Source organism: Hordeum vulgare, chromosome 4H (assembly GCF_904849725.1).
Source record: "Hordeum vulgare subsp. vulgare chromosome 4H, MorexV3_pseudomolecules_assembly, whole genome shotgun sequence".
NCBI lineage: Eukaryota > Viridiplantae > Streptophyta > Magnoliopsida > Poales > Poaceae > Hordeum > Hordeum vulgare.
This window is the reverse complement of record NC_058521.1, coordinates 180,039,304-180,062,573: the sequence shown is the minus strand read 5'-3', so window position 1 is coordinate 180,062,573 and position 23,270 is coordinate 180,039,304. Positions and strand designations below refer to the sequence as shown.

General features: G+C 50.7%; 1 protein-coding gene across 3 annotated transcripts in view; it reads left to right on the top strand.

Annotated features, from left to right (window-relative positions):
* Nucleotides 1-1,429: 1,429 nt before the first annotated feature.
* LOC123448341 overlaps nt 1,430-23,270 on the top strand; it is a 57,380-nt gene continuing 35,539 nt past the window's right edge. The window contains exons 1-4 of one of the 3 annotated variants that reach the window (XM_045125180.1): nt 1,430-1,771; nt 12,496-12,539; nt 12,689-12,752; nt 12,845-13,652. In XM_045125180.1, coding sequence (XP_044981115.1) covers nt 1,744-1,771; nt 12,496-12,539; nt 12,689-12,752; nt 12,845-13,652 — 944 coding nt within the window. In that variant the 5' untranslated portion in view covers nt 1,430-1,743. Of the gene's footprint in view, nt 1,772-12,495; nt 12,608-12,688; nt 12,753-12,844; nt 13,653-23,270 lie in introns of all 3 variants that reach the window. The other 2 variants (XM_045125181.1, XM_045125182.1) reach the window with 2 other exon arrangements.

Here is a 23,270-nt window from a genome sequence, read left to right as displayed (position 1 = left end):
CCAGACAAATGCGTCACAGAACCATACTTTCATCAATAAAGCTTGCCTCTTATATTCGCAATATCCAGATTGCAATCTTAGTTTCTTGCTTGTTCTTCGTTCGCGTGTAGGAAACAGACCCTCGTGGCCAGGTTGATTGTGCTCCGGCGTGGTCAATAACCTCTCGGAGTTGGTTTAGCGATTACTAAGATGCGACGTCCTTATACGTTCGTAGTCGAATCGTCAAAGCCTACTCCATCAAAAATAATAACTACCATTTCATCAAAAGAAACACACAACTTCGCCTCTATTAGTGGGCCTGACAGATGACTACTTTAAATTTCATATTGTGGATGTGGCCTAAACAATCAAGGAAGCCACTACATAGCGGCGCCGCATGAGTGCCTTCCCGTGCGGCAGTTTACCGTCATGCATGCAAGCTAATCCATCAACATGACATTAGCATAGATTATTTTAATGTTGAAATTTTCAATTTTTTTTATCTCTTGAACTATAAATCCAATTGACGATCCATTTTCACCGTTAGTTTTCTCGCAATGAGATTTCCAAAACTAGATTCCATGTGGACATGTTTCGACAACTTTTTTTTCATCGATAGTTACCAGATTACTATTACTTAGTTGTTAGATTATGAGACACTTAGTAGCCGCATTTAATTAACTTAGTTGTCAACTCGGCAACTGTGTGTATAGATTTTTGTCAACTACGCTTGCTTAAATCCGACGACCATATTTGACAAATGATTGTTGTCCTGTAGCAATTTTCATTATACATGATATGAACGCATGTCATAGGTTTGATTTGCCAATTTAAATATGTCAACATGTCATATTTACATACAACTTTGTTAGAATTTTTTTTGTGTTTCCTAGTTTAACTATGCCGACTTGTCATATTTACTAATAATTATAAAAAAAAGATTTCTTGTGGTCGTCGATTTTAAATATGCTGAGTTGTCATATTTTTACACGTTATCGTCCTAAAAATGTTATTTGTGCTTGCTCATTCGATTATGTCGAGATGTCATATTTATATGCAATTTCCAAAAAAATATTGCGATTAAGTTATTTTTTATGACACAAGTAAGTACTTACTAATATGACAAGTACGTACAACAAATGTGGTAAATACGAGAAACAGAAAAGTTGTCAAAACATGTCGACATGGGATCTAGTTTTAAAGATTTCGTCGAAACAAAATTAACGACGAAAACAGATAATCAATCAAATCAATGGTTTCAAAGATTTTTTTTTAATTTCGATCATTTATACACGACGAAGAGTGACGCAAGCCGTCACACACTAATAACAAGATACAGCGCAGTTAGTTAGATTTTTCCAACAATCAAACAACTCATTTGCAATCCAGGTGGGCAGTGAACTTTATTTTGAAATTTTTTAGGAGTATTTCGAAAAAAAAATCCATGCCCATTCTTGTCCGACGGTTCCGACCCCAACCCAAGCGCACGTCTGCTCGACCTGCAGAAAAGTGATCCCCGCATCATCCGCCCGCCGCCGCGGCGAAGCCCGCCCGTCTTTCCCCGCCTTCCTCCGCCCAAGCGCACCGCTCCCTGCCCGCCGACCTCTCCCTCCGAAACTACCGAGCAGGTCAGCTCCTCCGTCGCCTGGCCTTCGCCCGCACACGCACCGCCGCACATGCCTCCAGTCTCCTTCCACTTTGAAGGAACTCTCTGATCGTCTTCGTCGTGGTTCTCCTGCTCCCCTCTTCTGGTATTGTACTGGCATGGAGCGGAGATCCATCAAGACTCGGGGTTTGTTTCTTTTGCTGTTATTAAGGAACCTGGAACCCTCCCTCGCAAAAAAAACCTAAAAAAAACTGGAACCCTAACTTTCCTGCGAGCAATGATATCAATGCGTGGATCGTTAGGCTATTTCCTTGTGGCCTTAGGGAATCTTTACTTTCTTGTGAGCAATGATATCAATGCGTGGCTTCTCTATCTCTATTAGTTAGTTTGGTAGTGGTATCTGACTATCTGGTATGGATGCAGCTATGAGCCATTTCATGGCAGTTGAATCGTTGTTCTTCCTTCTCAGAAATTAAGTGGAGACGAGGACAAGGAACATTCTCGCAGCGCTGTAGTGGTTAGATAGGCCTGCGGCAAGAGATTCACAATTTGTGTGTTGATAACTTCTGTCGTGTTCGTGTCGCAAGCAACACATTCTTTTTGTCAATGGTTATCAGAGCGTGGATGCTTTCCTCTCGCTGATGACAGGTTCACAGCACTATAAAATTTAGATGGAGGGGTGGTAGGCGGCGACAATGACAACCCATTGAAATTAGGGCTACAAGAAAAGCTCGAGGTTTGTGAGACGTCCGAGATCGACTCATTTTTGGCTCAATTCGAGATCGTATCGGAAGGAAATGAGGTGAGTATGAGCGTTTTATGTAGCTCGCTCGATTTTAGCTCGACAACTCGACATAGTATAACTATGGATAATGATCATGGTATATATTAGAAGGAAATAGGATACTTTATTGCCCTATGCTGTGTATGTGTTTTTTCTTCCTAATGTTTGCAAGCAAATATCGAAGGTTAACTGAGAAAATAGCAAATTTAGGCATTAATAGGGTACGTGGTCAAGCCCTGTACTAAATGTTTGTTCTTGTGGTCTACCTAGTTAATTTTTTTTGCCTTAGACTACAGAATTTTCATCGTTTTAGTTGGCTCGAAACTGTCTCGAGATAGTTACAAGGTGAGTATAAGCCATTTCTACAGCCAGACCTTTAGCTCCACCCAACCTGAGCATGCTCAAATTTTAGTATGAGCTGAGCTGAGCTGAGCCTAGTGTAACTCGCTCGAATTCGAATCATTTGCAGCTCGAGTTGAAACGTTAGGTTGAGCGGGTGCGACGGGTTAGGGTGAGTGGCAGCTACCCTCAGCAGGTGGTTGACGGGAGAAAGGGCGTTAAACATATGCACTCGTAATAGGACTCAGCAGTAATTAGAACATGCGCTTGCAGGTCCCTTTTTATAACTTCCTAAGTGTAGGCTGTTTTGGCAAGAACTTATGTGTTACATATGATGCGGGTATCTTACCAAAGAGAACCTGTTTAGCGTCTACCATCTTTGGATTTTTATATCAGGCATTAAATTAGAGAAAATGTTAGGACAACAATTCAGGCTGGTATAACCCTAATCGAGGATAATACCCGGCATCTGGAAGTGTTGATAACTTTTTAGTATCAGTATCTTCTGCGAGAATGTGAAGAAAATAAATGACAACTCGTACTTAGAAAATTAAATTGAACAGTTGAGAATTTAAATTTAACTATGCCTGTGGCAGGCGACTCGTTATTTTGTCCCGGTTACTTCAGTCATGTGCAGTCATAAGCGGTATCTTAATTATAGTTGCCAAACAGAAGGAAACTGGACAATAGACCATGTCACTATCTAGGATAATAATTGTGTCAAGTTTACATCAAAACTAATTGGACATGTTCTTTTATATTCATGGAACTTTTAGCCCAAGAAACCGTGGACCAAAAATGCACAATCATAAATGTTATTTCAAGTTTATTATTGTTTCATTGTCGGTGTTTACTCACAACATAAGCCATGGGTAGGCTAAAGATGGTGGGAACCGAAGTGACACCGGAGGACGCTGTGAACGAGGTTGGTACAAGCATGGAACACACGATGTACCCAGGTTCAGGGCTCTCCGTAGAGATAACACCCCTAATCCTGCCGGAGTGTATGATGTATGAATGGGACTACAAAGTGCTCCTGGAGCTGTATTGTGGAGGAGGAAGAAGGAGCTGTCGGCTCGCGTCTGCCTCTCCTATGTGGTTGGTGTGTGTGCTGAGTTGACCAACCCTCTGCATGGAGGGGGGGCGGGGAGTTTTATAGACGAACCCACCGACCTACAATATGGACAGAAGGTACAAGAGTGGGACCCGGCTGGCAGCCTCGCTGGCTGGCAGGGGGCCCACGGGGGTCTTGTCTTGTCGCTGGAGGGGCCCGCCGGCTGCGAGGTCCCGTCTGGCTGTGGGACCCGTCGGCTAGCCAATAAGGCTCTCGCGTAAGGTTGACGCAGGACACGTGTGATACGTCCGGCGTCGTCCAGCGAGATTCGTCATGGGAAAACAGTACGGCCGTCTCCACTGTTCCCATGCCGAGTGCTGTAATGGAGTGTGAGTTTGACGGGCCGACACTGTGCAGGGTGATGGATCAGAGCCGGAGGAGGTCAGCGGCGTGGCCGTCGATGCTGGTACCTGTCGTGCACCCCGATCCAGTACCTTTGCCGACGCGTGGCCACCCTTAACCGTAGGGTCTCGTCATGACCTACGGTCTGATGTGACTTGAGATCTCCGGCCGGCTAGCCTGCTTGACTAGCCGGCCTGGGCATGGCCGCCTCGCCCCTAGCCGGCTGGCTTGGCCTAGGTGGCCAGGGGGAGGTAGCCGTCTCGCCTCTAGCCGGCAGGTGCTTCCTGGCCGGCCAGAGAGTTGGCCGCCTCGCCCCCCAGCCGACACGTGCTTCCTAGCCGGCCAAGGGACTTGGGCTTCGTAGAATTGTTCTGGTTATTCCTTCTTGGTTGAAGGCAAAGGATTCGAGGCTTGGTGTAGCCGGATTTGTTGTTGTAGCCGGCGAAGTGGTTGTAGCCGGTGTCGCAATTGGAGTCGGCAGAGCCAGTGTAGCCGGCACAGGAGCTGTAGGCGGCGTAGCTAGCGTAGCCGACGGCTCTTGCACCGAAGGATCAGCCGGCACAAAAGTTGATGCCGACTCTGGAGACGGCTTGATAGACGGCTTGTGCAGCTGCTTGAGGGAGACGCCGGCTAGAATGGCTCGTCTTGTAGAGCCAATCTTGGCCAATGTATCAGCCGCCTCGTTGTCCGCCCTGGGAACGTGTTCAAACTTGCAACCCTCGAAAGGGCCGCTGAACTGCTGGATGAGGAAGCGGTAGCTCGCCATGTTGGCGTCCCTGACGTCCCATTCGCCAGAGACTTGCTGTACCACGAGGTCCGAGTCGCCGAAGCAAAGGAGCCGCCGGATGCCAATCTCCTTGGCGAGCCGGAGGCCGTGAGTGAGTGCTTCGTACTCGGCGACGCTGTTGGAGCTGGCGAAGTGAATCTGGAGAGCATACTTGAGCTGGTCTCCTTTCGGAGATGTCAAGACAATGCCGGCTCCCAGACCAGTTCGCATCTTCGAGCTGTCGAAATGCATCCGCCAATGAGTGGAATCTGGAGGCGGCAGCTCAAACTGGGTTTTCAGCCCAGTCGACAAGAAAGTCGGCCACTACCTGTGACTTGATGGCACTGCAGATCTCGTAGCGGATGTCGTGGTCAGCCATGGAGTTGGACCACTTGGCGATCCGGTCAGTCGCGTCACGGTTGCCCATGATTTCTGAAAGTGGAGCAGTGCTCACCACAGTGGTGGCATGCTCTTGGAAGTATTGCTTCAACTTCTTTGCGGCAAGGTAAACACCATAACACATTTTTTGGTAGTGGGGGTAGTTTTGCTTGGAGGCGGACAAGACCTCGCTGAGGTATTAGATAGGGCGTTTCACTAACAGTACCTTGCCCTCCTCCTTGCGCTCAATTACCAGCACTACACTAACCACGCGAGTGGTCGCTGCAATGTATATGAGAATGGGTTCCCTTTCAGCCGGTGCTGCCAAAATTGGCAGGCTCGAGATGACCCGCTTGAGGTCGCGGAAGGCTTCGTCTGCCTGGTCGTTTCAGTCGAACTTCGTTGTCTTCTTCATGAGTTGATAGAGTGGAAGGGCCTTCTCGCCGAGCCGGCTGCCGAACCGGCTAAGGGACGCCAGGCAGCCGGCGAACTTCTGGGCGTCTAGGATTCGAGTCGGCTTCACCATCCGCTCGATGGTGCCGATTTACTCAGGGTTCGCCTCGATGCCGTGAGCGGACACGAAGAACCCCAAGAGCTTGCCGCCTGGAACTCCAAAGACGCACTTCTCCTGATCTTGTATTCGCGCAGGTTGGCGAACGTCTCCCGCAAGTCGTCGAGGAGACTGAAGTGCTGCTTGGTCTTTACGACGATGTCATCCACATAGACGTGGATGTTTCTGCCAATCTATGGCAGTAAGCACTGCCGCATGCAGCGTTGGAATGTCGCACCAGCGTTCTTCAGACCTTATGTCATGGTGGTGTAGCAGTAGGCCCCGAAGGGCGTGATGAAGGTCTTCAGGCGATCGGCTGGATCCAGCTTGATTTGATAGTAGCCTGAATAAGCATCCAGAAATGACAGCAGTTCGCAGCCGGCTGTGGAGTCAATCACTTGATCTATTCGGGGCAAGGCGAAAGGGTCTTTTGGGCATGCCTTATTCAGGCTTGTGTAGTCGATACACATTTGCCAGGTGTTGTTCTTCTTCAGCACCAGGACTGGATTGGCTAACCAGTCCGAGTGGAAAACCTCCATGATGAAGCTGGCTGCAAGGAGCCGGGCAATCTCTTCTCCGATTGTGCGCCGCTTCCCCTCGGCGAAGCGGCGCAAAGGTTGTTTCACCGGCTTTGCATCCGGTCGCACATGAAGTTTGTGCACGACGTACTTCCTCGGAACACCAGGCATGTCTTTTGGGGACCATGCAAAGATGTCCCGATTCTCACGGAGGAAGTCGACGAGCTCGTCTTCCTATTTAGGGCTGAGGCCAGCCCCGATGGTGACGCACTCCTTGGGGTTCGCAGGGTCGAGTGGCACCTGCTTGGTTTCTTTAGCCGGCTTGAAGGAGCCTTCGCCGGCCGACTGGGATGGAGGAGTAGGGATTGCCGGCTGCTCGGTAGCCTAAGCCATGAGCCGGCCAATCTGCCTTTTCTCCTCAGCAATCACCATGGCATCGGCCAGGCGGCTGCTGTCCTGTGCACACTCGAGCGACTTCTTGTAGTCGCCAGCAATGGTGATGATGCCCTTTGGACCCGACATCTTCATCTTCAGGTAGGCGTAGTGGGAGATAGCCATGAACTTGGCCAGAGCCGGTCTGCCCAGCAGCGCGTGATACGGGCTGCTGAGATCCACCACCTCGAACCATATGGACTCGCGGTGGAAGTGAGCCTTGTCACCGAAAAGGACGTCCAGCTGGATTTTGCTGATCGGCGAGCATGACTGTCCCGGCACGATGCCGTGGAAGACAGTGCTGGTCGGCCAGACGTCCTTCTCCTTGAGCCCGAGCTTGAGGAGAGTGTTGAGGTAGAGGATGTTGATGATGCTGCCCCCGTCGACCAACACCCGGGAGAACCGGCAAGTGAGCCTCTGGGAGGCAAAGGTAGGGTCGAGGACGAGCGCGTATGAGCCCGGATTGGGCATCACCGCAGGATGGTCGGCCCGGCTCCATGTGATGGGCTTTTCAGGCCAATGCATGTATTGGGCAACTGGGGGGGCCGTGGCGTTCACCTCGCGCCGGCGCTGGCGCTGGCTGTGCTTGTCATCGCCTTCACTGGTGAAGACGACGAATGCTCTGTCTTGATGGGGGTAGTCGTCGTGGAGACGGCCGTCGTCGCGAGGCGGCGGTGGCGGAACCGGAGCTTGAGGCGCTGCATGTGCACCTGGGGCAGCCGGCAGGCCCTCCCCTTGCGACAGTCGTCGTGCAAAGCTGCACTGTCGAAGGGTATGGGTAGAGGGCTTCACCCCAGAATGCATCTTGCAGGGCGCGTCAAGCATCTGCTCGAAGGACTGCTTGGGTTGCCAGTCGTTCTTGTTGGTCCACCTCCGTTGGGAGCCGGCCTGAGTAGCCGGCGCCTCTCCCTCCACGTTGGCTACCAACTTGTTGTTGGAGCGCGAATCTAGCTGATCCGCCTTGCGCTTGTTGTTGTTCTAGCCACCTCGGTTGTCTTCAGCCGGCTTGGGAGTAGCCGGTGTGGGGACAACCTTGTCCGAGGCGGTCACCTTGACCCGCATTGCGGAGTCGGCTGTGGCGTATTTGTCCGCCTTGGCAATGAGCACCGCCAGACAGGTGGGCTCAAAGCACATGAGCTTGTGCTTGAGGAGAGTGCCGTCTCGGCAGCCGTCGATGAAGTACTGGATGACCTGTACCTCATGCACTCCCTTGCTGGAGTTGCGAAGCTCCGTCCAACGCGTGACGTAGTCGCAAAGGGGTTCATCGGGCCTCTGGATGCACATGGCCAGCTCGCGAGGCCGACCAGGGCGCTTGTAGGTGCCAGTGAAGTTGCGGACGAACGCCTTCTCGAAATCAACCCATGAGTTGACGCTGTCGGCTGGAAGGCTGTTAAGCCATGTCCGAGCCGAGCCGGCCAGCATGAGTGGCACGTAGCGGACTGCTACGCGCTTGTTGTCCATGGCAATGACAACGGCGGTGGTGTAGTCGATCAGCCAGTCTTCTGGCTTGGCGGTGCCGTTGTACTTGGGAGTGTCCCGAGGCAGAGTGAAGCCTCGGGGAAACGGCTCCCCCCGGATCCGGGGGCCGAAGCATGCCGGACCGATGGGACCGTCCTCCTCCAGAAGAGCTGATTGGGCCAGGGCGTTGAGACGCCTGCGGGCGTCGTGGTCGCCCCGGGGGACGCGAGCGTCGATCCGAGCCGCGATCGGAAGGGAACTTTGTGAGCCGGTAGCATGGGTCCTCCCCGGACGAGGAACCTCATATACCGAATCACTCTCATCGTCTCCGCGACGCCGGCTCGAAGTATGCTCGCTCTGGCGCTAAGAACGCCGGTCGTGGTTGCCCTCGCCATTCTGGCCGGAAGTGCGATGTGAGGAAGATCCTTTGGCTTGTTGATGACCGCTAGGGTTACGACACGCTCCAGGATTGGGTCCCGGAGACTCCGATTGAGCTTGACCGGGGTCAAGCCGTGTCTGCTGCTCGTTGGCGGCGTCAAGGAGATCCTTGACCCGCTTCTCCTGGAAGGCGCGCTCCTCGCCCTCCAAGCTTGGCATTTCTTCCATGGCTGCCTGGGCCACCCGTAAGTTGGCCGCAGGAGTCTCGTAGATGGGCTGCTTGCCGCCTAGAATCTTGCCGATGACCCGGCCCCGGCCGCGGACCGAGCCGAGCCGGCTAAGGGCCTCGGAAACCGGAGTGAGGCCGTAGGCGGAGTTATACTCGCGCTTCGTGGCCTTCATCCGGCGTTTAGCCGAGGCGATGGCAATGCCCTCCTCCAAGATCTGCCTGCGAGCCTCCTCCAGCGAGGCCCGTGCGTCGGTGGGGTTTGTGGAGGTGGAGATGGGCGTCTTCAGGCCGCAGCCTGAAGAGTGTCAATGGTGACAGTAGCAGGCTCACCAGCGTCTGCTGACGCCTTGCCATGAGCCGTGCTGGTGCCAGCGCCGATGACCATCACCTCCACGATGTTGGAGACGGTGGCGACATGATACGGGGTGAAGAACCCCTAAGACGACGGAGGACCGTTGAAGACGAGTACGTTGCTGGGGTACACGTCGAATGTAGGCGTCTCAGCGATAGAGAGCCTACTGAAGCTGGCGCATAATGCCTCGACATCGAAGTCCTCGCCAAAGTAGTGATGACCATCGTTGAGGCGCAGATCGCTAAAGAGAACGTTGAGGTTCTCCATAGCAGCGACGACGACGCTAGGGAGCGACTCGTCATCGGACTCCCCGTCCGAATCCACATGACGGACAGGGACGTCGATCATCATCGGTGAAGCCTCATCGAAGGCAGGCTCCACGGGCATGCAGATCGGTCCGGACGTGATGCATCCGGCAATGTAAACGCGGGCCCCGTCCAGCGCGTGAAGCCAGCCGATGCCGCGGACGGCCCCACGATGGACGCCAAATGTCGGTGTTTACTCACAACATAAGCCATGGGTAGGCTAAAGATGGTGGGAACCGAAGTGGCACCGGAGGACGCTGGGAACGAGGTTGGTACAAGCATGGAACACACGATGTACCCAGGTTCAGGGCTCTCCGTAGAGATAACACCCCTAATCCTGTCGGAGTGTATGATGTATGAATGGGACTACAAAGTGCTCCTGGAGCTGTATTGCGGAGGAGGAAGGAGGAGCTGCCGGCTCGCGTCTGCCTCTCCTATGTGGTTGGTGTGTGTGCTGAGTTGACCGACCCTCTGCATGGAGGGGTGCCGGGGGTTTTATAGACGAACCCACCGACCTACAATATGGATAAAAGGTACAAGAGTGGGACCCGGTTGGCAGCCTCGCCGGCTGGCCAGGGGGCCCACGGGGGTCTTGTCTTGTCGCTGGAGGGGCCCGCCGGCTGCGAGGTCCCGTCTGGCTGTGGGACCCGTCGGCTAGCCAAGAAGGCTCTCGCGTAAAGTTGACGCAGGACACGTGTGGAACGTCTGGCGTCGTCCAGCGAGATTCGTCAGTACGGCCGTCTCCTCTGTTCCCACACCGAGTGCTGTAATGGAGTGGGAGTTTGACGGACCGACACTGTGCATGGTGATGGATCAGAGCCGGAGGTCAGCGGCGTGGCCGCCGATGCTGGTACCTGCCGTGCACCCCGATCCAGCACCTTTGCTGACGCGTAGCCACCCCTAACCGTAGGGTCTCGTCATGACGTACGTTCTGATGTGACTTGAGATCCCCGGCCGGCTAGCCTACTTGACTAGCCGGCCTGGGCATGGCCGCCTCGCCCCTAGCCGCCGCCTCACCCCTAGCCGACTGGCTTGGCCTAGGCGGCCAGGGGGAGGTAGCTGTCTCGCCTCTAGCCGGCAGGTGCTTCCTGGCCGGCTAGAGAGTTGGCCGCCTCGCCCCCTAGCCGGCAGGACGGGGGGGACGAGCAGGGGCCTGCCCCTCCCCCAACGATCGACAAAACCTGAAGTAGTTAGTGTATATTTGACTGATATGCGCTAGTATGTAAGTATTTGCCCCCCCCTATCAGCGTCCATATCCAAATCCTGGCTTCGCCACTACGGTCAGGGGACTTGGGTTTCGTAGAATTGTTCTGGTTATTCCTTCTTGGTTGAAGGCAAAGGAGCAGGCTCGTTGAGCATACCCCGGGGTTATCCCCCCCCCCGACATTCATTTTTGCAATGATTGAATGGCGCAATCAATTGCAGCTGTTACTGTTCATTTTCAGATTTATTTGACATGATCTTGTAGATGCACCTTGGTGATTTATTGTAATCATGTATGGACAGCTTTGTGGATTTTAGTGCCATATCAGGTATCATGTAAGTTCCTGGTACGCTATATTTCCCAGCAGGCTCCTTCCTTATTCCCCTAGCAGTTTGTCTTTCTAATCCCCCCTCTTTACCCTCTGGCCTATCCCTACCATGTTTTATCCAAACATGTCGTTCTTACCCTACCTTCATGCTCCACTTTAATTTATTCCAATGTCAGATTAGGGATCTATTCCAGGTAAATGCTTTATTAACGGTGTGGCGTGAGATCTGAGGTCTGCTTTAGACATATAGTTTTGTTGTTACATCTGGGACTATTTCTTGTCCTGATGTTTTCAAATAATCGTGTTGTCTTTGCACCATACTTTGAGCATTTTATGATGGACCTACTGCTACGTCTCTGGCGAGTGGCAACCACAGTGTTTCCGATGGGAGTTCTTTCCGATGGGAGTTCGATGATTGGAGGTAGAAATATGTATGTAAGAATTGGGGGTGCCGGTTACATAGGCTACTTTAGGCTAGGGGAATAAGGAAGGGTGAAATGAGTTCAAATTACATCAGGAGATCATATTTTACCATTCCTGAGCCCACAAGGTTAGTAGTTGAACTCAATTAGGTGACCTAATCCTCCTGTGCAAGAGCCCCACTTTAGCCTGACTTCCCTCTTATCGCTTGCTACCGCTGCCAGACTGCCACTCTATTACCTGATGTTGAGTAGCATTCATGCCAAATTTGTGTGTTACTTCTTACCATTGCCATAATATTGACTTACCATCCTAAAATCAGTAATAATAGGTGGTTAACCATTGCATCAGGAGCAGGCAAAAACGACGATACTGGATACGTGAAAAATCCTAGCCTCTCGCTCCTAGCCAATGCTAGCAACCACTACGGCCCTGGCCTCCACCCAATCTCAATGGCCGCTGCCACTCAGGTACTCAGGTCAAGCCGCTCTGCGCCTCCCCCCTTATGTGGCCTGCAGGGCCGCTTCCGGTGGAGGTCTACCCCGCGAGGCCGGCTGGATGGAGTCCAACCCTTCCTTTGTTGGCTTCGAGGCCCCCGTGGCCTGTCGTTTTGCTAGGTCCTATGCAGAGAGGTCTCAAGTCTCCATAGCCAGACTCGCACACCGAGGTCCCTCGCCGCAGCCTTTGCTTTGAGATACATTAATTAGTGAGAAACCATACATGCATGTCTGCATGTGCACTTAGCATTAGTTGGTAAGAAAGCAAAGTCAAGGATTAACGGAGAGAGGACGACTGGACAGGCAACGAGGGAACTAATAGTGGTGGGCTTAGAAATTGAAATTAACCAAATTTGGAGATGAGACCAGAAAACAGATTTGAGGGACCTATCTGCATGCCCCATAGATTTGCTGGTTAAGTTCGATCTTATTAGATGTAGTTCTGACTTTCTGGACCTCACTTACATAGAGTTGTGACCTCACCAGTTATTTTGATTTTTTTAATTCATGATCCAGGCTATTCACTGGAATCGGAGGATAGAACTACATCATATTCGAGGGTCAGCTTTTTAAGCATACCTGCAGTAGACCAGTATAATCTCATGACTTCTTATATATGGCTACTTAAGTATGTATTTTCTTCTTAATTCCAGTGTATATATATTTGGCATCCAAATTTATGCTGCATATGGTTGTATTTGGTTAACAGATGACTCCAAAATGGAGCGAGTGCCCTTCAAATAGTCACAGAGAACTATCTTTGCATGAAAATGGTGAGTGCAGTCTATCCTTAACAGAACACCCTTTTTGTCCGCAAGTTATATTAGTTAACTGGCTATCAACAGAATGTGCTCAATATCTGCAGAAAATAAGGATGGCAATGTTTATAAAAGGAGAAAGATGGATAAAGATTCAAATTCCCTTGTAGCAGATGAAGTTAAAGAACTGACAATTCAAAGTTGCACTACCTCTGAAGATCACTCTTCACTACTGCTCCCTGTTATTAATCCCTCATATCCAGTATTTTCAAATTTGACAGCAAGTGAGATAGGCCCTGTCCTAGAGCTTGAAGAGCCTGCTGGAGTTTCATTGGAGCCAAATTCTGGTGGGAACGAAAGATGTTCAGTGTCAAGTATGCCACCATCTTCCATGATACTAGACAAAAAGGATGTGTCTGAATGGTCCTCATCAAATATACACCCTACAGAACCGATAACAGAGCTCACATCAGCAAGGGATCTATGCATTGCTATATTGAGAAAAGATGGACTCATAACTGAGTCAAAAACTAGAATCATTTCAGAGGAATCCACTGATTGTAATGCCAACCACTTGGTGACATGCAATACTTGTGGAAGCTTGGATGTTCCACTAAAGATGCTTATATGCGATTCTTGTGAAGCAGCATTCCATTTGCCTTGTTGCACCCCTTGTACCGAGGAGATACCAGCTGATGAATGGTATTGTCCGCCATGCTTGAAGAAGAAACCTAAGAGTCTTTATGGTCAACTGTTAGAGGGCAAGGTCAGGTCTTCCAGGAATATGTACCAAAGGCCTCATGGCATGAGTCATATAGAGTACATGTTCAAAGATGCTGAATCATACGTTACCGTGGTTCGACTTGGTGGAGATTTCCAAGCTGAAGTGCCAAAATGGTTTGGTCCCATTTCCAGGTGTGTTGACATAATTGCTTGTAGTTCTAACATTTGCATTGGTTAACTCTAGGAAAACACATTTACATTAGTTAGGAATAGCACCATGTAATTTTGGTGGAGTAAACATAAATTTCTGAAGATAGCTAATTAAATGACTATCCTTTTTCTTCTTACATTCATCATAATCTTTGTAAGATATACTCTTCCTAATCCTTGGATCAAATTCCTAGCTAAACCATCATCTTAGATACTATTTAAACTTTTTAAATTGTGCATGTGCCCAAGTATTTATTTCGTATATTCTAAATTCTAACTTCAGAAGAACATAGTTGAGGCATAACACTTCTAGTGGCGCGCCATATCGGAACCCGAGTGTGGTATTAAATGGGAGGGCCGGGCCATCCACCCCTTGGTGGCGTGCCGTATCTTGATCAAGGTTCGGGTCGTTGTATAGTAACGCGCTATATCGACGTATGGTGTAGTGAAAATGAGAAAGGGTCTTCGCATTTGACTCGACGAGTGCGAAGGGTAAGGAAGCTAGCCAAGCCAAGTAGAATCCGCTTAGGTAGTTGGAATGTAAGGTCCGTGACGGGTAAGTTATGAGAGTTAGTTGATGCATTCGTTAGGAGACGTGTTGATATCCTATGTGTCCAAGAAACCAAATGGAAGGGACATAAGGCAAAGGAGGTGGATGACACTAGCTTCAAGCTGTGGTACACGGGAACAACTACAAGTATGGAGTGGTAGACGCCAGGAGGCAAGGGACCGCTCAAGAGGCAAGGGAACTAGATTATCCTAGTCAAGCTGGTCGTCGAGGACTTAGTTCTCAGTGCAATCAGCGTGTATGCCCCACAAATAGGCCACACTGAGAGCACCAATAGGGAGTTCTAGGAAGGCATAGAGGACATGGTTAGGAGTGTACGTATTAGCGACAACCTCTTGACAAGAGTAGACCTCACTGGCCATGCCGGTGCGTCTAACACATGTTTTTAAGGATGCATGGTGGCTTTGGTTATGGCTGCAAGAATCAATGAGAGGATGTCTTAAGCTCCATGACATGATCATAGCTAACACGTTCAGAAAGAGAGAATCCCATCTAGTGAGTTTTAGCAGTGATTAATGCTTTAGCCAGATCGATTCCGCCCTCTTGAGAAGAGAAGACATGCGTGCTTGCCTAGATTGTAAGGTGATATGTGGGGAGAGAATTGTTCCTCAACATAAGCTTGTGGTGGCTTACTTCTAGTTTCGGATTCGTGTGCAGCGGGATAAGCGCACAAAGTCACTAGAACAAAGTGGTGGAAGCTCAAGGCTTTCAAGGAGAGGGTTATTAAGGAAGTCTCTTGGGAGGAAGGAGGTGATGCAAACAATATCTGGATGAAGATGGCGACCTGCGTACGGAAGGTGGCTTTAAAGAAAGGAGTCTCAGGTGACCAAGGAAAGTAGTGTTAGAGTACTATATATGTAGCCATGTAACCTTTCGTATTTACCCTATTGTATGAGGGATTTTCTGCATATTACACACCTACACATGTATATATAGTGGGCTATGGCCTCCTGGAAATACAAGTTGCATATTTCCTAACATGGTATTAGAGCTAGGTCAATTTTTTTGCACGTCGCAACTCATGCTGTTGATCCGCTCCGCGCCGCCACTCTCCTCCGTGGCCGTCGATCGTCGCCACCCTTCTGCCGTGTGGATCGCAGGACTGGGCCGACTCCTCCTCTCCCTAATCCAGTCCTTGCTGGATCCCGTCGCCAGCCTCCCCGTGCTGGCTCCCGTCATCGTCGCCAGACCAAGGTGGTGGACTCGAGCAGCAACTGCACCAACGCCCCCGTCGACAACTCCTCCTCCAGCTCCGTCCAGTCGGCGCAGCCACGACAGGCTTCCCTCGCCGGTCCTCCGCCGCCCCCAGGCCCGCATTGGTCCTCGGCCGCAGCTGTCGATCTCGCCGGATCTCACTGCTGCTGCTGCAGCACTCCGCCGTCCCTCCAGGCCAGGTGGTTCCAGATCGAGCAGCCTCCAGGACGGGTTCCAGATTGAGCAGAGCAACCTCCAGGCCGGGTTCTGGATTCCCACACAGCAGATCGAGGCGGTTCCAGATTCCGCCCTGCCCGCACGAGCAGGTGTTTCTGCCAGATCGCAGGCTTGGTCCTGGTCTGCTTTTCGTTGACCGAGTTCCTTTGGTAAAAAAAGGAAAAAAAAGGAAAAAAAAGAAAAGAAAAAAAAATGTCTACGCCAACGTGTAATGTTGCAGTCCTTGCTTCCCGGTGACTCCTGACGGCTGTGCTGGTAGCTCTTCTGCTGCTCCTCCCGCGAGTTCCATATATGGTGATTGTCGCTCTACATCGACTACTCTCGCGACTTTCATCGGTGCATGCCGCTCTTCCCCGACACCTCTCGCGACTTTCATCAGTTGTCGTGGTGCCTATGACTCCATGGACTGCGCTTCGTCCACGCGTCTTCCCTTGGCGCTTGGTGCTTGTCTGCACACGGCCTCGTCTTCTCCATCGGCCTTTGCCGACGATACTGGTCATGCTACACCGCCATACTTAGCGGCTTCCACAGGTGGTGGTGGTCGCTTCTCTCCTCGTGCCACTATGCCGTCTACTTCAGCTGTGTACTTCACCGAGCACGAGATTGCGTGACTTTGCGCCCTGCTGATTGCCTCCGACTCTCTATTGTCGGGTGCGTCTACATCGACATATTCAGTTGCACCCCTGGCTGAGTAGGAGATTGGGCGATTTCGATGTCTGCTAGCTCCATCTTTTGGTTCTTCATCGACATGTTCTGTTGGTTCTGATACGGACTCTTCTGGCATTGTGAGACCACCTTCTACACAAGCAGGTACATCTCCGTGGATTCTTGAGCATCTTTTCATATGACTCATGATTCATCAACTCTGTCATATACTCGACCTCTTGATTCTCATGTTCATGTTCTTACTGTCGATGGTACTTCTCTCATGGTTACTGGCCGAGGCACTCTTAGCACTTCATCTTTTCATGTGCCCGATGTTGCTCATGTTCCTTGGCTTACCAGACAGCTCATTTCTGGTGGTCAGATTGTTGACTCTGGTTGTCGGGTTATTCTTGACTTTGACTCATGTTCAGTTCTGGACCGTCACACTGGTGCTCTTCTTGGTGCTGGCCCCCGACGCCGTGACTCCCAGGGTCTCTGGGAGTTTGACTGGCTTCACCTTCCATCCGCTGCCACCGCAGCCAGTCTCTCCACCTCTGTTGCCTTGTCTACCAGCTCTTTTCAGCAGTGGCATCATCGTCTGGGTCATTTATGTGGCTCTCGTCTCTCATCCTTAGTTCGACGTGGTCTTTTTGGATCCGTCTCCGATGGTGTATCTTTAGACTGTCAGGGTTGCTGGCTTGGTAAACAGGTTCAGTTACCTTATCCTCATAGCGAGATTGTGTCTCAACGTCCTTTTGACCTTGTTCACTCTGATGTTTGGGGTCCAGCTCCCTTTGCCTTGAAGGGAGGCCATCACTGCTATATTATCTTTATAGATGATTTCTCTCGACACACGTGGATCTATTTCATGTCTTCTCGTAGTGAGGTCTTATATCTATCTATAAGCGTTTTGCTGCCATGGTTCACACTCAGTTCTCTATGCCTATTTTGTGTTCTGGGCTGACTCTGCTGGAGAGTATATCTCCAAGATATTGCGTGGATTTCTCGCTGAGCAGGGTACACTTGCTCAGTTCTCTTGTCCTGGTGCTCATTAGAATGGTGTGGTTGATCGCAAGCATCGTCCCCTTCTTGAGACGGCTCGTGCGATGATGATCGCTGCCTCTCTTCCGGCTCACTTTTAGGCTGAGGCTGTCTCCACTTCCATGTATCTCATCAACCTTCAGCCGTCCACTGCCTTGTAGGGTGGCGTTCCTTTCGAGCGCCTCTTTGACCGTTCTCCCGATTACTCGGCGCTTCGTTTGTTTGGTTGTGTTTGCTATGTTCTTCTTGCCCCTCGTGAACGCACCAAACTATCCGCTCAGTCCGTTGAGTGTGTCTTAGGCTATAGTGATGAGCATAAGAGCTATCGTTGTTGGGATCCTATCGGTCGTCGGATGCGTATTTCTCGGGACGTGACTTTTGGTGAGTCTCGTCCCTTCTACCCGCTGTAGATGTTAATCATGTTGCTCATGTAGGATTAGGAAAGAAAGCCAAACCGAGTCCTAGTAGTATTAGGATTCCTAGTCCTAGTCTATTTCCATAGTCCCTTGTGGACGTGTATAAAAGACACCCTAGGGGTGTTGATTGTAACACCAAGAAAAACGAAAAGCAATACAAAGCAAAGGCTCGACACGGGCCTTTAGCCATCAAATCCATCGATCAGTTTTATTCGTGTCGCTAGTTACGCAAGTTCCGTCAAGTAGCCGGCCGAAGCAAGAATCGCGTAGGCACGCCTGTAAACTGCATACGCACGTTCAAAAGCCAACAATTGGTATCTAGAGCCTCGACGATCTACGATCTACGATGACGGACAGCGACGCTGAGTCGGTCAAGTCCGGCAGCGGCGGTGCCAAGGCGAACAAGAACGGCGACAAGGTGAAGAAGGGCGTCAAGTCAGCAACCAGTGGTGGAGGAACGAGCGGCGCTAACGTCCAGGCGCATCGCAACATCCCCATCCAGTACCCGATGCTCATCGACGCCAACTACGGCGTGTGGGCGGTGAAGATGAAGATTATTCTCCGAACCCTTCGAGTGTGGCAGGCATTCACGGACGACGACGTCGATGACGAGTCCGACGAAGGTGCCATGGCCGCCATAGCCCAGTCTGTGCCGGATTCCGTGCTGATGACATTGGCGGAGTTCGAGACGGCAAGAGAGGCGTGGAACGCACTCAAGGAGATGAGGATAGGAGAAGATCGCGTCACCAAGGCAAGGGCACAAGTGCTGAAGCGCAAATTTCACAAGTTGCAGATGGAGGAAACTGAATCGGTGAACGACTATGCCATGCGTCTTACTACTCTGGTGGGAGAGATCCGCGCGCTTGGTTCAAAGCTCGAGGAGACCGAGATCGTGGAGAAGTTTTTCAGTTCAGTGACTGATAAATTCACGTACATCATCGGCACGCTCGAGCAGCTTTACGACATCGACGACATGACCATAACGGAGGCGATCGGACGCCTGCGGACGTGGGAAGAGAATGCTCGTGGTTGTCGAAAAGGCAAAGGAGGAGGTAGTGACCAACTCATGTACTCGCGCGCAGATTGGGAGGCCCCAAGTAGCAAAGGATGGCGTGACGGTGGCGAAGGCTCAAGCAACACGAAGGGCGATGGACAAACCGAAAAAGGCAAAGGAAAAGGCAAACCACAAGGTCGTGGTAAGGCGGGCCAATCTAAAGAGCAGAAACCATGGAACTTGGACTTGTCCGAGGTCAAGTGCTATAACTGCAATAAGATGGGTCACTTTGCGAAGGATTGTCCAAAGCCTAACAAGCGGGAGATCAAGGCAAATTTGGCAAAGCAGGAAGACGAAGGTCCAGGTCTTCTGATGGTCGAAGTTTGTGATCTCGCTGAAACGGTGGTTGTGAAACCAAGCCGGAAGGTGCTACTTCATGAGGAAAAAGTGACACCAAAGTTATCCGGTGATCAGAACGTGTCGTGGTATCTCGACACGGGTGCCAGTAACCACATGACGGGGTGCAAGGAGAAATTCCTCGAGCTGGAATACGATGTTGAAGGCTCGGTCAAGTTCGGTGATGGTTCAGCTGTGGAGATTTGCGGGCAAGGATCTGTCCTCTTTGAGGGTCTCACAGGCGAACAACGCATACTCACCGGAGTGTACTACATCCCACGGTTGCGCAACAACATCATCTCTATTGGGAAGCTTGACGAGAATGGATGCAAGGTGAATATAGAGAGCGGAGTGATGACGATCTTCGACAACCTCCGAAACGTGCTAGCTCGAGTTAATCGCACACGGAATAGGCTCTATATCCTCAACCTTGATCAATCCCAACCGGAGTGTTGGCTTGCCAAGAGTGATGATGATTCGTGGTTATGGCATGCTAGATTTGGACATGTTAACTTCTACGCCTTGAAGAAGATGTCAAAGATGCAGATGGTATCCGGGATGCCAGTTATCGACCATGTTGATCGAGTATGTGACGGGTGCTTGGTTGGAAAACAGCACCGCAGGCCATTCCCTGCTCAGTCTACCTATCGTGCAAGTGATGCACTCGAGCTGCTCCATGGTGATTTATGTGGCCCTATCACCCCGGCAACTCACGCTGGAAAGAAGTATTTCTTCCTTGTGGTAGACGACTACTCGAGATATATGTGGGTCATTCTCCTACGATCTAAAGATGAGGCGTTTGAAGCGTTCAAGAAATTGAAGGCTGCAACAGAGATGGAACACAAGCTGAAGGTTCGCGCTCTACGGACAGATCGCGGCGGAGAGTTTACGTCGAATGAGTTCAACGACTACTGCGAGAAGATTGGCATAAAGAGGTTCCTCACGGCACCTTACACGCCGCAGCAGAATGGGGTCGTTGAAAGGCGCAATCGAACCGTTGTTGACATGGCAAGGAGTTTACTCAAGAGCAAGAACCTGCCAGGGACTTTTTGGGGAGAAGCTGTCTCGACGGCGGTCTATCTTCTCAACCCGGCTCCAACGAAGGCGGTGATCGACAAGACTCCGTATGAAGCAATTTACGAACGTAAGCCGAATGTGTCTCATCTACGGACATTCGGGTGCGTGGCACATGTGAAGACGGCGGAGCCGCACCTCTCAAAGCTTGCCCATCGTAGCACCAAGATGGTGTTCATCGGATACGAGAGCAGTTCTGGCACCAAGGCATACCGTTTCTACGATCCACAAACCAAGCGTCTACGGATTTCACGCGACGTCGTGTTTGAAGAAAACCAAGCGTGGAATTGGAGCGCCGCAGCCGACGATGCTCCAAACAGTAACATATTTGCAGTTGAATTTCCAACTGATGATGATGCAGGGGAGGATGTCCAGGTGATTGGCAAGACACCCAACCAAGGTGACCACAATGGTAGTGATCATCATGGTGCCGACACCGACGATGACGCGCATAGGTCGCAAGGAGATAGCGACAACGCCGCGCACGACACAGGTGGAGATCTCGACGACAACATCGACAACGAGGCGCATAGTGACGACGACAATCAAGATGATGGTCACGGTCACGACGACTGCGCCGACGACACAGATGTCGATGACACACCAAGGTCTCAGCCATCTTCCTCAAGTGCATCAACACCGACACAATTTGTGTCGCCTCCTTCGCAAGCCACAACGTACTCCTCAGGGCCTCGTCGCTACAAGACCCTCAAGAAAGTCTACAAGTACACAAAGCCAGTTACGCTCGAGTACTCCGGACTATGTCTGTTCGGAGTTGAGGAGCCGGCGAACTTCGTAGAGGCGAGAAAAAGTCCTAGCTGGACGCACGCCATGGATGAGGAGATGAAGGCAATTGAGAGCAATGGCACGTGGACTTTGGTAACCCGACCTCCAAACCAAAAGACGATAGGTTTGAAGTGGGTTTACAAGTTAAAGAAGGACACGGAGGGTGCCATTGTGAAGTACAAGGCAAGACTCGTTGCAAAGGGCTACGTTCAACGTCAAGGAGTTGACTATGATGAGGTGTTTGCACCGGTTGCTCGAATCGAGACGGTGAGAGTGCTCCTAGCTTTGACAGCACAAGAGGATTGGAAGGTTCATCATATGGATGTTAAATCCGCTTTCCTCAACGGCGATCTCACAGAAGAAGTGTACGTGGAACAACCCCTCGGCTACGAGAAGAAAGGCGAAGAAGGGAAAGTTTACAAGCTCAAGAAGGCACTTTACGGGTTGAAGCAAGCGCCAAGAGCTTGGAACTCAAAGTTAGACCGAAGTCTGGTCTCGCTCGGGTTCAAGAGATGTCCCCTCGAGCACGCAGTCTATACAAAGAACTCCAAAGGCTCAAACCTGCTAGTTGGAGTTTATGTCGACGATCTGATTATCACCGGAGATAGCGTACAAGAAATTGAACGTTTCAAGGCGCAAATGAAGAACAAGTTTAGCATGAGTGATCTGGGATTACTCAGCTATTACTTGGGCATCGAAGTGAAGCAAAGCTCCGGAGAGATTTCCCTATGTCAATCGGCTTATGCGATCAAGTTATTGGAAAAGTGTGGCATGTCAGATTGCTACGCGACACAAGTTCCAATGGACCAACGTCACAAGTTGAGCAAGCGTAGCTCAAATCCGCCGGTGGACACCACAATGTATCGAAGCGTTGTGGGCAGCCTAAGATATTTGGTGCATACCCGACCTGACTTGGCTTATTCAGTCGGGATCGTGAGTCGTTTCATGGAGAATCCGACAACCGAGCACATGAGCGCGGTCAATCAAATCTTGCGCTATGTGAAAGGCACCATTAATCTTGGTTGCACGTACAGAAAGGGAAAGGAAGGATTGATCCTTCGTGGATATTCAGATAGCGACATGGCAGGTGATGTTGATGACCGAAAGAGCACAACGGGCATGGTTTTCTACCTTGGCCCGAATCCGATTAGCTGGAATTCTCAGAAGCAAAAGGTGGTGGCACTGTCTTCATGCGAGGTAGAATACATAGCGGCAAGCACGGCGGCTTGTCAAGCAGTGTGGCTGAGAAGACTCCTAGCTATTCTTGCAAAGCGGGAGGTGCAGAAGGTGTCACTGAAGATCGATAACCAAGCTGCAATCTCGTTGTGCAAAAATCCGGTTCATCACGAAAGGAGCAAGCACATAGATACCCGGTTCCACCATATCCGGGAGTGCATTGAAGAAGGGTTGATCGAGGTTCAACATGTGAACACGAAAGACCAACTTGCCGATATTTTCACCAAGTCCCTCGGTCGAGAGAAGTTCATCGAGATGAGGAGGAAAGTCGGAGTGCAAGAAGTGAAGTCAAGCAACAAGATTAAGGAGGTGAATGTAGATGTTAATCATGTTGCTCATGTAGGATTAGGAAAGAAAGCCAAACCGAGTCCTAGTAGTATTAGGATTCCTAGTCCTAGTCTATTTCCATAGTCCCTTGTGGACGTGTATAAAAGACACCCTAGGGGTGTTGATTGTAACACCAAGAAAAACGAAAAGCAATACAAAGCAAAGGCTCGACACGGGCCTTTAGCCATCAAATCCATCGATCAGTTTTATTCGTGTCGCTAGTTACGCAAGTTCCGTCAAGTAGCCGGCCGAAGCAAGAATCGCGTAGGCACGCCTGTACAGCTGCATACGCACGTTCAAAAGCCAACACCCGCGCCCATCTTCCTCGACCTTTTCAGTGGAAGATATCTCTTTCCTCACTTTTCCTGACACACCTATCACCCCCATCGAGGCTTTGTCTATTCGTTCCGCTACCTCTACTTCTCCACCTTTTGCCGATTTGCTGCCACCACCTCCCACGGTTTCCTCACCTAGCTTGTCACCGGATTCTGCACCTTCATCTTCGGTGACTTCTTTGTCTCCACTCCCTGATTCTACCTTGGCGATTCCTCCTTGTATTCTTCCATCTTTTCCTTACTATTTCACTCGTCGTTCACGTAATGTGGATGCCTTTGCGGATGTGTCGTCCTCCTCATCTCAGCCTACCTATGGCTTGCGTCCTCGTTCTCGTCCGCCTCTTGATCGCC